This window comes from Cuculus canorus, chromosome 1 (assembly GCF_017976375.1).
Source record: "Cuculus canorus isolate bCucCan1 chromosome 1, bCucCan1.pri, whole genome shotgun sequence".
NCBI lineage: Eukaryota > Metazoa > Chordata > Aves > Cuculiformes > Cuculidae > Cuculus > Cuculus canorus.
In genome coordinates, this window is record NC_071401.1 from 68,282,321 (window position 1) to 68,295,768 (window position 13,448).

Here is a 13,448-nt window from a genome sequence, read left to right on the forward strand (position 1 = left end):
GAAGTTCGCGCGGCGTGGGGGAAGCGGGGGAGGAGCGCGCGTGGGAGCCTCCGGCGTGGTGGGCGCGGGCAGGTGTCGTCGTCGGGGGAGCGCGGGGGGCGCGGGCGCGGGTGCCTCCTCTGCCCCGTGAGCGGCCGGAGTTCCCTGGGGCTCTGGAGAGCGGGGGGGACGCCCCGAAGTACAGCCCCGCGGGCGGTGCGGGTGCCGCGGCTGCGGTCCCCGTGGAGAACGAGGAAAGGAGCGTCTAAGGCGGTTAATCTGTCGCCGGAGTGCTTGGAAAGTGACAGCAGTGCGGTGGTGTTGGGCTGGCCGTTGGACTGGGTGGTGTCGGAGGCCTTTCTTTAATAGGACGAGGGGTAGTGGTTTTCGATGAAAAGAGGAGAGGCGTAGACTCTATATTGGAAAGACATTTTTTATGCTGGGGGTGGTGAAGCACTGGAACAGCTTGCCCAGAGAGGTGGTCGATGCCCCATCCCTGGAAGTGTTCAATGTCAGGTTGGATGGGGCTCTGAGCAACCTGATCGAGCTGAAGGTGTCCCTGCTCGCTGCAGGGGGGGTTGGACTCGATGACCTTCATGGTCTTTTTCAACCCAGACTGTTCTATGATTCTTTTCCAACCTCGGTTATTGTATGATTCTGTGAGTTAATCGACCCAAGAAGCTCACTGACTGAATTCCTTTGGTCGTGCTATAGGGCCTACTGCAAGTGTCTGGTGTCTAGAGGAGTCCTGATTAGAAGCCTCATTCCACTTATGAGGTGGTTGCATTATTACAGCTCAGACTGTGGTGGCAAAATGTGTCAAATGCAGCAGTTAAATCTTACCACTTGATAGCAAGCATAACTATTAGTTTTTTTAGGATATATAAACAGTACTGTGTTTTTTCAGAGAGTGCTTTTCCACGGCTTGAGTAAAGGTAGTATTGTGAGTGAGCGAATACTGTGCATTCTATGTGTAATTTTGAGCATTTGGTGCTCAGTGAGGTGCTGAAGGTGCTGATTGCTTGCAAATTACTCTGATCTGTTCTCTTCCCTTCTCTTTCTGGAAAGAGTAGGGGAATACATATACCTGCAGGAAGTTATGAGTGCTTCTTTAAGAGAGAACAGAAAATAAGGATGAGATTCACCTCATCTGATTGGATGCATCAGTGGTGACGATGACTGTTTTGGAAACACCTAGGTTGTCTGTGTTGTCAGGGGTATTCCCAAGGCATGATTAATATTTGGATGAACGGCTAAATTTGATCACAGGAATGCCTCTTTGTAGTTACTCCAAATTAAGCCAGCTAACTCCTAAACAAAACTATCACTTATACTGGTGTTTCAGAACACCTTGAGGCTGATGGTCAGGCTGATAATTGGTGGTGGAGATTTGATTCAGGTGAGGCTGTATGTGATAGGGAAATAACTTGTCAAACCAGCTGCTCTAAATTTCCTTGAGATGCTTGTATCTGAGCATGGAGTGAAACTGTTGTGGTCATGCTGGTGGTGATAACTTCCTGGTGGCAGGTAACTGAATGTTCCTATTCTGCTGCTAGACCTGTGGGCTGCTTTCTGTATCCTAACAAGACCAGACTGTCAGGCGTTGAATAGCACTGTGAGGCACTGGTGTGCTTCCCGCTCACCTTGTTTCACTGTGGCTCTTTCCTCCTTCACTGAGGGACTCGTTCCAGCGATCCTACTTTGCCATAGTTACTCCGAGAAAGCTGCTAGAGAGCACTTTATCTTTCTCCTCCTTCATGTGTTTCAAAGTGTTCATGGATTTGTGAGGAAACATACAAGCGGTAGGACTATGAGTTGATGATAACTGGCTCCATGTCCCTATGTTCAGCTGAATTGAACAGAGTTTGAACACTGAGAAATGTTTCTGGTTGTGGCCTGTATTTGAGTGGATGCTAATAGATGGAGATAATTCGTAACTTAGGCCCTTGTTGCTTAGGATCTTGTATTTCCTCTGTTTTGATATAGTTAAAACACAGAAAGATGTTTTTCTGCATCTTGTGAGACCCCACCTGGAGTACTGTGTCCAGTTCTGGGCTCCCCAGCATAAGAAGGATATGGAACTGTTAGAGTGGATCCAGAGCAGGGCCTCAAAGGTGATCAGAGGGCTGGAGTACCTCCCATATGAGGACAGGGTGAGAGAGTTGGAGTTGTTTTGTGTGGAGAAGAGAAGGCTCCAGGGAGACCTTATAGCAACCTTCCGCTACCTGAAGAGGACTACAGGAAAGCTGGGGAGGGACTTTTTACAAGGGCTTATAATGATAGGATGAGAGGGAATGCCTTTAAATTGGAAGGGGGAAGATTTAGATTAGACAGCAGGAAGAAATTTTTTACAATGAGGGTGGTGAGGCACTGGCACAGGTTGCCCAGGGAAATTGTGGATGCTGCATCCCTGGAGGTGTTCAAGGCCAGGTTGAATGGGGCCTTGGGCAGCCTGGTCTAATGGGAGGTGTCCCTACCTATGAGTTACAGATGCTGTCTCTGCTGCCCTGGATGCTTTCTCTGGCGTTTTTTGTTTTCTTTTAAACTACTTTTCCACCCGACCAATCCATAATTATCACTTTTTAAGGTTTATAACTGTGCTTTGTTCTTAATTCAGTAGCATTAGCTGGATCAGGCTTGATGAAAACATAAAATTAGAATGAAAATAGATTCATAGCTTTTTCACTGACTCTCCTGATATATTTATGTACCCATTGAACAGCAGGAGTGGCAAAATTAACTACCACTGAATGTCAAAGGGCAGAGCCCACCTAGAAAGCTTTTTGTCATAAAGCGTCTTTCTAAATAATTCAAAGCTTATTTCTGTGCACTGCTTAGGAGTATCTGAAGAAAACTCTTCAACTGTTAGAATCAAGTGAACCTCGCAGAATTTGGTATTCAGCAGTACTGCTTTCTCCTGCATTACAGGATCAGCCTGTGTAAGCAATGGAGTTTCTGCATTGCATTGTATTTGTATCTTGATCAGGCTGGGATTTTGGAAATCTGAGGACTCAGAAAATGGAAAAGCTGTGAGGGGCAGTAATGCTCCTACTGACTGAGATGTTACAATAAGTTAATAGTACCAAACTAATTAGCAAATTCTGGTTTCTTCCAAAAATGCCATGAAATATTTTTTAAAAAGACAATATTGTTTCAGGGATATTATTAATCTTACACTGATTAATTGATGAATTACTATTAATACTTGATCTGGTACATTTCTGCTGGCCTTTGTGAAATTTGTGTGAAAGGTACAGGGCCAACTCAAAGAAGATGATTGAAGGATGTTTCTAGGATCAAACCATTAATGAATAAGGTTGAAACTTGAGACCAGGACTGGAGAAATATTTCCTTTCAAAGTATTATAACTGCAGTGGCAGCCCAGCTTTGAGACAGTTTTTAGCATAAACTTTAAGGATTATTTACTCTGTTGTCCAGAACCCTTCAAGATTAATCTGCTCAAAATGATGCTGATAGCCTACGTATTCTTCATTTGTGAATAATGTATGCCGATTAATTGTTTTAAACAGTAAATTACTTCTTTTCATGAAAAACTTTCTGCAGGTCGTTAGAGGTGAAGTGATCTACTTTCTTCCTCCTTGTCCTCCTAGACTGAAGATCTGAAGAAGATGAACTATGAGCTAAGGCAATGTGTTGTACGACTGCTTGATAAGAAGCAAGTGACTGGAAGTCAAGTGGATAGGTTCGACTGTAAAAATTATCATTTGCATAAAGAACTTGCTGCAATTGGCAAACTGTCTGAGGAGCTGTGAAAAAAATTACTGTTGAATAGTGCTGATAAGGAGCTTGAGGAAGCAGCGGTATCTATATATTGTGCAGTGATGTTTTAATTTTCTTGCTAATTTTATAGGGAAGAGTTTGTCGAGATGGGGGACATTGGACTTTTTGGGCTGCCTTTCTAGCTTTCATTTCTGCTTTGAAGTATATTTGCTGGGATGAAGGAGGAGTAGGTTCTGTCCTCTGTGGTATTTTTCAGGTGTAGAATGGCTCAAGGATTGAAATTGTGCTTGCAGTTGAAAAGAGTGTGATTTCAGTGCAAGTTGCTTTTGATTTCACAGGATTATAGAATACTGCATCCCATGCACGTACGATTACATGATTTAGTAGTAGTGGTGAGATGGGAGAAAGCATATTCTTTGTTTGCCATTAGTGTAACTACATAATTATTTCTTTAGCTCACAGGTACAGTTAGTCGGTTTCTATTTTAAAAACTAACAGTTCTGGGAAAACGTATCTGGTGATTTCTATTTCATTCACTCACCTGAGAGTAACTCAGCTGTTAATGTTTTTCCTAATCCTAGACTGCATCTGAAGATAACTCTTTTAATTGATTCCCTTCAAGATCAAGTCAATTTTTACTAAAAAGCATGTTTTCAGCCTAGTCAATCTAGAAAATGTACAAAATGCTCCGTTTTGGACTAGAACAATTGAGCTAGAATGCTGGATTTGCACTAATGATTATAAAAAAATAATGGGTCTCTTGTTCTTATTTTTTTTTTTCCCCATAGATTCCAATTCAGGACGAGCAGAACAAGATAAAGAAGCCGAAACATGCAGTGAAAACACTAAAAACTGTAAGCTAAACATGTATCCTTAATATATATGTTGCTATGAAATCAGATTGTTTCCACATGAAATTAATACTTGTACAAGTAAATTTCACTTTGTTTATCTTCACTGATAACAGGCAAGTTATAGAATGGATAAATATATCTGTTTTAGCGTGTAGTTTTTTGTCTGTAGGATAGGAATCTGTTTCTGTTTTGCAACTAGCCTGTAATGATTTTTCGTTTGAGAATCTTAATACTATTTTGAAGACTTTGTAAATCACTTGCAAAACAGAAAGAGGTAACATTGTTTCTTTACAATTGTTTTCTTATTATTCTGTCTTCCTTAAGATGCTACAATGCTGTTGGAATGTTTCGAAATGTATGCAGTTTTATAATAGTAGAAATATTTGCCAGTGGTAAATCTAACTTAAATCAATAATTGAATTTATTAAGTGGTCTCATTCATAGAATCATTTGGTTGGATCTTGGAGATCGTCAAGTCCAACTGTACCTGTCCACTACTAAACTATCCCTGAGCACTTCATCTACCAGTCTTTTAAACACCTCTAGGGATGCTGTCTCAGCCACCTCCCTGGGCGGCCTGTACCAGTGCTTTAAAACCCTTTAGGTGAAGAAATTTTTCCTGATGTCTAATCTGAACCTCCCATGGTGCAACTTGAGGCTGTTTGCTCTTGTGCTGTCACTTGCTACTTAGGAGAGGAGACCAACACCCACCGCTCCACAACCTCTTTTCAGGCAGCTGTAGAGAGCAATAAGGTCTCCCCTCAGCCTCCGTTCCTCTAGGCTAAACGACTCCAGTTCCCTCAGTCGCTTCTCATAAGGCTTGTGTTCCAGCCTGTTCACCAGCTTCGTTGCTATTCTCTGGACACGCTCCAGCACATCAGTGTCCTTGTAGTGGGGGACCCAAAACTGCACACAGTATTTGAGGTGTGGCCTCACCAGTGCTGAGTACAGGGGCACAATCACTTCTCTGCTCCTGCTCGCCACACTTTCTGCTACATGCCAGGATGCTGTTGGCCTTCTTGGCCACCTGAGCACACTGCTGACTCATGTTTAGCCGGCTGTCACCCAGCACACCCAGGTCCTTCTCTTTCCAGCCACTCTTTCCCAAGCCTGTAGCATTGCATGGGGTTGTTGTGTCCTAAGTCAACGGCCCTTGGTCTTGTTGAACCTCATACCATTGGTCACAGCCCATTGATCCAGCCTGTTCAGATCCCTGCGTAGAGCATTCCTACCATCGAGCAGATCAACACTTCTGCCCAGAAGTGTTCACTTGTTTCCAATATAATTTGATAGGGATTTTTTTTTAGTGTGTTCAAGATAATAGTTTCTTTCTGTAATTTTAGATTTGAATGTCAAAAGCAGGGGAGGAGGGTTGTTTGCTTTTTTTTGTTTCCTGTACGTGAGCTTAAGCCACAATCCTGCAAAAAACTCCCTCTGGAAGAAAACCCACTCTGACCATGTAGACCTTACTGCTGAATTACTGTGGAAAGGTTCTGATCTTTCTGCCAGAAGGTTTTTGGGGTTTGAGAGCTAGATTCACTGAGAGATTTAGGTGATAAATTTGTAGTTTTCTGGTATTTAAAGACATACGTTTGCATGGGTGTTAACAAGAATAGTAAATTTGCAGAGTTTGGTGTTCCTTAGGTGTTTAAACTTTTGTGATTCCAGCTACTTGCAACAGATAGATCGTAACAGCGAGGGATTTAGTGTGCAGTTTTGAACTTTGGAATTGCAGTTCATGTTCAAACTCTGTTTTAAGCCCCTACGTGACTTCCTCAATTTCAACTATATTCATCTGTGTATTACAATCATAGAAAGTCCCGAGCTGGAAAGGACCCACAAGGATCACTGAGTCCAGCTCCTGTCCCTGCACAGGACCGCCCCAACATTCACCCCACGTGTCTGAGGCTGATGTCCCAATGCTTCTTGAATATTGTCAGGCTTGGCACCATGACTGCTTCCCTGGGGAGCCTGTGCTGGTGCTCCACCGCCCTCTGGGAGAACATCGTTTTCCTAACATCCGACATAACCCTCCCCTGGCACAGCTTCTTGCCATTCCCTTAGATCCTATCACTGGTCACCAGAGAGAAGAGATCAGCGCCTGCTCCTCCTCCTTCCCTTCTGAGGAAGCAGTAAACTACAGTGTCTCCCCTCAGTCTCCTCTTCTCCAAGCTGAACAGAAAAAGTGATTTTAGCTGCTCCTCTTCCCTTCTAAAGTATTCACCAACTTTGTGATCCTCCTCTGGGCACTTTGCAGTATCTTTATATCCTTTTTATACTGCGGCATCCAAAACTGCACACCACACTCGAGGTGGGGCCGCACCTGTGCGGCGTAGGGTAGGACAGTCACCTCCCTCGGAGAGCTGGCAGTGCTGTGCTTGGTGCACCCCGGGACATGGTTGTCCCTCTTGACTGCCAGGGCACACTGTTGGCTCATGTTCAACTTGACATCGACCGGAACTCCTAGATCCCTTTTTCCAGGATGGTTCTGCAGCCGTTTGCTCATAAGTCTGTATGTATAGCAATATTACTTTATTTGCATTTCAAAATTCACCTTTTATGGGCCTTAAGCAAACATGGTCGGCTAATTTCTCTCAGATTAAGAAAAAAATCTTGAAATAGTCCAATACAAATCTACTTAATTGTTCTCCTCAGTTTTGAACAGATATGTTGCATGTTATTTAACATTTAGCTTTTATGTCCAGTTGTGTCCTGTTGAATACCTTTTAGAAGGGCATTCAGACATATTCTGTGATATAACAAAAAAGAGAAAATAAAGACATTCAGAAGTTACTTTAAAGTATTAAATAGATATTTATTTTACTTAGGTGTCTGTTTCATCTTCAATTTGAAGACTATATTTACCTGTTTTACACTGAATTATCATTCATTACAGAAGTTTTATTTCAGTGAATAAATTTTATCAGTTTTGCATGTGCAGGGTATTTTACAAACAGAAGCTGAAATAAAGCAGAGGAAGTCACCTTTGGGGCTTGATACATTTATTAAGACTTTGGAAAAGGACAGAGACTACTATGGAAGTGCGACTGAGAATTTGCTGAAGGTATTTAGAAACAAATTTTCAAGTCCAAAGTGAATCTCTACTCGTGGCAACATGTCAAAAAAAATTTCATTCATCCAGGTGAGCTTGGAAAACACTTTGGAAGAGGAGGAATGCATTTTTTAAGTATTGGCTTGTCTTATGCTGAGTTATCAAAGCTATGATTACCAGGAAGAAAAATAATTTGACTCTAAATAGAGGGATGCATAAGATGGAAATGGTCTTTGTGTACTTAGCTGCTGTTACACTGCATGCATCTATCTCACTTTAAATGGTTACTGACAACTGCTTACATTTTGAGTAGTTATTAACAAGATTGTTGATCCCATTTGTGCTAGGTATTTGCTACTCAAAATAAATGTGTATTTTGGAAAATTGTATGTATATCCTGTCTCTGATACTAGCAAATACATATGTATAGTCTCGACTGTCTAGAGGTTACTAGAATTATGGAATTATAGAATAGTAGAATGCCAGGTTGGAATGGAGCTCAGGGATCTTCTGGTCCAACTTTTTAGGTGATACATAGTTTAAATGAGATGGTCCAGAACCCTGTCAGGCTGGGGCTTAGAAGTGTCCAATGTAGAGGAATCTATCACTTCTCTGGGGAGATTATTTCAATGATCAACTATTCTCATGGTGAAAAATTTTCTTTTGGAATTTCCGCAGGAGCAACCTATACCCATTACCTCTTGTCTTTTCCATGTGACTCCTTGTAAAAAGGGAGTCTCCATCCTCTTGGTAGACAGGCTTTATGTACTGGTACATGGTAGTCAGGTCACCCCTAAACCTTTTCTTCTCAAGGCTGAATAAACCCAGGTTGAAGACTTATTAAATCTTTTGTAGAAATTTCCAAACCAGATATTATAAGAAAATGTTTCAAGTTTTGTTTCTTCACTTTAGCCTTCTAACGCCTTGTTCTTTAAGGGACCGAGTTCTGATCCAGAAGTTTTGAAATTATGGAGAGAACGTGAAGAACTTAAGTCAGCACTGAAAAAACTTGAGCGCCATGTAGTAGAAATTCAGGGTAACTTCAAAGTTTTAACAGCTGAGAGAGACAATGCTGTCAGTCTTTATGAACAGGTAATTTTATTTATATTTGTATAAGTTAAACTAACAAAGCAATGTGCAAGAAAAATCTTTTTTTTTTTTTTTTTGTGTAAAAAATAAAAAAAAGCAGAGCATTTGTTTAAAAAACAGAAAAAACATTCTGGAAATTCTGAGATTTGGATCTGTCAGTTAAATACAAGCTTGTAAGTGCTGTCCTGAGTTAAGAATGCCTTCCCAAGTCAAAGAATATATGTACAAATTATTACTTCATCTTTGATATTGCACAGTTTCTGGGATGCTCTGCATTACCAGACATATACCAAAGTAATATTTTACATTATCTATTCCATAGTATTGTTACACTGCTGTTTTTAAAACCAGGCACAGGAAGAGATTTCCCGACTTCGTCAGGAACTTATCAAATGCGCCGGGACTACTAAAAGTGCTGTGACAGCTCATGCCGTATTAAAACATGTGGAGATAGAAAGGGATACAGCACTGTTAGATTTCCGAAGGATGGCTACAGAACGTGATAGCCTCAGGGAACAGTTAAAGGTTTGATTCTGCCCAACCTCCCCTGGTTATTTTAACATGAAAACTACTTAGTAGTATAATTAAAGTTAGTAAAGATTATATTCTAATCCTGAGGGTTAATTGCATTACATGTCTGTGGGGAGTTCAGGTTTGTTGTATATATGTTGTTGTTCTTGTTATTTGATACAGATTTCCCAAGAAATTGCATTTAATGAAAGGGCTCATTTGGAACAGAGAATTGAAGAGCTGGAAACTACCATTCAAAACGTAAGGGAAAACAATTATTTACAGAATTGTAAATGTAATACAGGTGATGTTCATGATTAATCTTGCAGGACCAGCCTGATTGCTTTCTGTCTGGAAACAACAGGTTGAGAGCAGTGAGTGTCATTTACCAATTTTGTATCCATGTTTGGATGTTCTGGTCTGGATGGGTGTGGAGCTAGATTGGGGAAAATTTCATTGGATGTTAGTCTTACCAGGTAACAGCTAATGAGTCATAGTTGGCCTGGAGAGGGTTAACATGGAGCACCGCAGGTTTTTGTTCTGAGACGTGTTCTGTTTAACATTTTCATCAGTGCCGTGGAGGAGGTAACAGAACGTGTGCTCATAAAGTTTGCAGGTGACACCAGATTAGGGGAAGCTGTTGATATACTCGAGCAGGGATATCATCCACAGGGTCCAAGGCAGGTAGGAAAAATGGACAACAGGAACCTTACAAAGTCCAACAAGGATGAATGTGAAGTTCTGAATTTGGGAAGAATAGCTGCTGGCACCAATACAAGTTGAGAACCAGTGGGTTTGGGAGCAGCTCTGCTGAAAAGGCCCTGGAGGCCCTGGTTACAGAAGGCTGTGCATAAGCCAGCAGTGTGCTGTGGTGGCAAAGGCAACCAAGAGTGTACTAGGCTGTATGAACAGGACACGGCCAGTAGCCCAATGGGAGTGATTGTACCCCTTTACTGAGCACTCATTAGACCATATCTGGAACCATGGTTCAAGAAAGACTTTGCCAGACTGGAGCAAGTTTAATGGAGGTCTCCCATGATACTTGGAGCTGGAACACTTTCTGTATGAGAGAAGAAGTTAGTGGAACTGGGCTTGTTCCACCAGGAGCAGAGGTGGCTTAAGGGGGAACCTAAGTTCTACCTTCTAGTACTTATCAAGAAGTCACAAACAGGCTTTTCACAGCAGTTCATGGTGGAAGGATGACCAAGAGTGGGCATCAGTTGAAATGAGAAGGGTTCAGGCTGAATACAAGGAAACAGTTCTCATGAGGACAATTGAGCAGTCTCCAGCCTTGGAGATTTTCAAGACTGATATAGACAAAGCCCTGAGCAACCTGACCTCAGACCATGTCCTGCTTTGAGTAGGAATTTAGACTAGAGACCTCCTGGACTCCATTCCAATGTGAATTACCTTATGATTGTACATTATTTAGAGCTGATGCTACAAATCCAAATGTAATTGTACTGTTCTGGCAAGTCCTATTTACTATGGTTTAAGTTAGTTGTGTGTGCAATTGTTTGCTAACATATGGTGCTAAAATAGAAAATGAAAACATTAATAAAATTATATAAATCTTAAATATATTTACAGTCTTGGTAGATCTTGTTTTTTAAATAGATTAACATTGGTTTCTGTAGTGTATCTTTCTCCTGGTTCTTGTGGTTATAAATTCTGGTTAATTTTCCCCACCAGCCTTTTAAGTCCTACCAAGCTTATAGGTATAGTTCTAAGGATTATAATGTTAAACTGAGTGCATTGGTGGTGAAGAATACACTGTAGGCTTGAAGAGCTCTGAATTCTCCCAAGTAGTAAATTAGCCTTAATCACATGCCTGACATATGATGTGTAGTCAATGTTTGGAATAGTCCTGTTTTAGGTACGTGATCTTATTTCTTCAGTTCATTTGATACTCTTTGAGGATAATACATCAATATGAAATTTGTAGCACTACTATTGAAAAAAGTTAGTGTACCAAAGGCTTACTGACTTGCTCTTTAGAGGTCTGGCCTTTGATTATAGTGACACAGAAATGAGTAGTGAAGGAGTCAATAAATGAGGACAGAGTTGAGGTGAGATTTTTTTACCTTAAAAGAGCTGTTTCAGATAATTTAGAAAGTTCTTTGAATCTTTAGTGTAAGCATTTTAGTAAGGAAACACAGTCTTTCTTCAAACTGAAGATCTCAAACCACCTTTACCACCTTTGCTGGAGCCTGGGCGAGAGGTTTTGGGCCTGTCCTTTTTCTAGATACAGACCTAAAGACTCCATGACGGTAACTTACTTATGTAGTGCTTTATGCAAGTGTTTTACAGTGACTTCTCTACCCAATTATCGGCATAACCTAGTAGACATCTAGAGCTGTCATAGGTAGTGTTGTATCCCAAAGTGGGATTTCTCCCTTCATACAATCACAATAATGATTTCTGTTGTTATTTTGCACTGAAAAGTTTTAATGTTGATCAGTGTCAAACATTATTGCCCTTGGGCATAATAACCAACCTATATTTACGTTAGTAAATCAAAATATTCCCAAAGATGTGAAAGGCAGGAAATTGGTCGTCCTTCAAAGGAACTGAAAATTACATTTTGGCTCTTTTCCAGCTTCATTCAGTAGATTTGGAGTCAGGCCCTGAGTAAATGAGGATACTTGGACATTTCTCTTTCAGTAAAAGATTTGTGATAAAAACAGTAAAATTTTAATTAATAGGAGACATTCTGTGTATAAATAGACTTTTTTTGGCTTTTAATGTTTAATTATATTTGTAGTTAGATAGTGAATGTTTAGAACAGATGACTAAAGTGGCGCTAATGAAAGACACCATTGATTCTCTGGAAACTGACATGAAAAGGTTGGCAAGAAGAGCACTGGACTCTGAAACTGAGCTGAGCCGACAGGAAGCTGAATATGTTTCACTTAGGTAAGTAAAAGTATTTAATTGCGTTAGCTTGACGAGTACATCAGCCTATATTCGTTTGTTTTCGTAGCTGTTATATGGCTCAGAGGGAAAGGAATTTACAATAGCTGTTCTTATAAGTCATCCTTCTTTTTGAAATGAAATTGTTTCCCTCGTTGCGTATTTATGCGTAAATGTTCTTGGCTTATTGGTATAGGCTGAAAACCATCTTCACTGGAAAAGTAAAATTCACTCAGAAGCTTTCTTTTAGAAGCTGTAGGGTTTGATGGTTTTGGTAAATTGTGTATGAATTAAAAAAATTGTTTGCATTTTTTATTGTTTTTATAGAGGCAAGCAAACATGCATAAACTAAAGAAAGTCACATGTAGTTAGTTTCAAATGTCCTTTTCTTAATCTTGGAGCTTTTTCATTAGAGGAAATAAAACTGAAGCCTTGTATATAGGGTTCATGGCCTGCTGCTCCGCTGGAGTTCCCAACCATGTTCAGTAGCATGTAGTGGGACTAGACTCAATCGAAGCCTTTAGGGAAGAAAGCAAAGGCCAGAGAATATAAAATAAAAAAAGATAGCTACTGACTGGAGGGAAAGATCAAGCACGTGTGAAGTTTGTGTGAAGAGAGGACTAGATCACAGACTGAACTAGGCTACAGAGTGAACAGACTGCAAAAGAAGATACTCCTTGTATTTCCTTAAATACAGTTCAGTTAGGCCAACACTGTCTTAAACTTGTGTGTCTTTACAAGTGACTGGTGTAGTTGATTTAGGGGTGTTGTAGTTTTTTTCTTTGATTTTGATTGGTGGAAATGCTGGGTCCTAGCGTGCACTATTGTGCTGGCCCACGGTACTTCTCTAAGGATACTGCGATTTCTAAAATAACAAACTGCTTTGTAAATCCAGTCTTGAGTTATTGCTGCTTTATAATAAGTTGTCAGATTTATGAATACTGTAAAAATCGTATTGTTAAAGATTAGTTGCTGCTACTAAAGTATCTTTTTCTTTCACCCTGAAACCAGGCTGATTTATAGTTGTCTTCAGTTTATTCAACAGTTTCAAAGCCATTAATATTACAACATGATTTCAATGTACGACGGGTAAAACTTGAAATAGGTCAGGCATTCCAATGTATGTCCCAAGGGATGGGTTTTATTTTAATAATTTTTTTACATCCACCTGTTGTAAAGAATCATTAATTTTCTATGATTCTTTACAGGAGTATTCAGATTTTGATATCCAGAGATTAAGGTTAAAATTAATAAATATACCCAATAGTCTAAAATATACAGAAGAATCTTGCTTTTTCTGAAGTTCTGCA

At 40.4% G+C, this 13,448-nt stretch overlaps 1 protein-coding gene across 3 annotated transcripts in view; it reads left to right on the plus strand.

The window, feature by feature from the left end:
- Positions 1 to 3,549: 3,549 nt before the first annotated feature.
- The window catches only part of TSGA10 (testis specific 10), a 28,361-nt gene continuing 18,462 nt past the window's right edge, over positions 3,550 to 13,448 (plus strand). Inside the window, exons 1-7 of one of the 3 annotated variants that reach the window (XM_054056220.1) lie at positions 3,550 to 3,800; positions 4,509 to 4,574; positions 7,502 to 7,716; positions 8,563 to 8,718; positions 9,067 to 9,240; positions 9,409 to 9,486; positions 11,990 to 12,141. In XM_054056220.1, the coding sequence (XP_053912195.1) occupies positions 7,690 to 7,716; positions 8,563 to 8,718; positions 9,067 to 9,240; positions 9,409 to 9,486; positions 11,990 to 12,141 (587 nt within the window). In that variant the 5' untranslated portion in view covers positions 3,550 to 3,800; positions 4,509 to 4,574; positions 7,502 to 7,689. Of the gene's footprint in view, positions 3,801 to 4,508; positions 4,575 to 4,595; positions 7,717 to 8,562; positions 8,719 to 9,066; positions 9,241 to 9,408; positions 9,487 to 11,989; positions 12,142 to 13,448 lie in introns of those variants that run through there. The other 2 variants (XM_054056222.1, XM_054056221.1) reach the window with 2 other exon arrangements.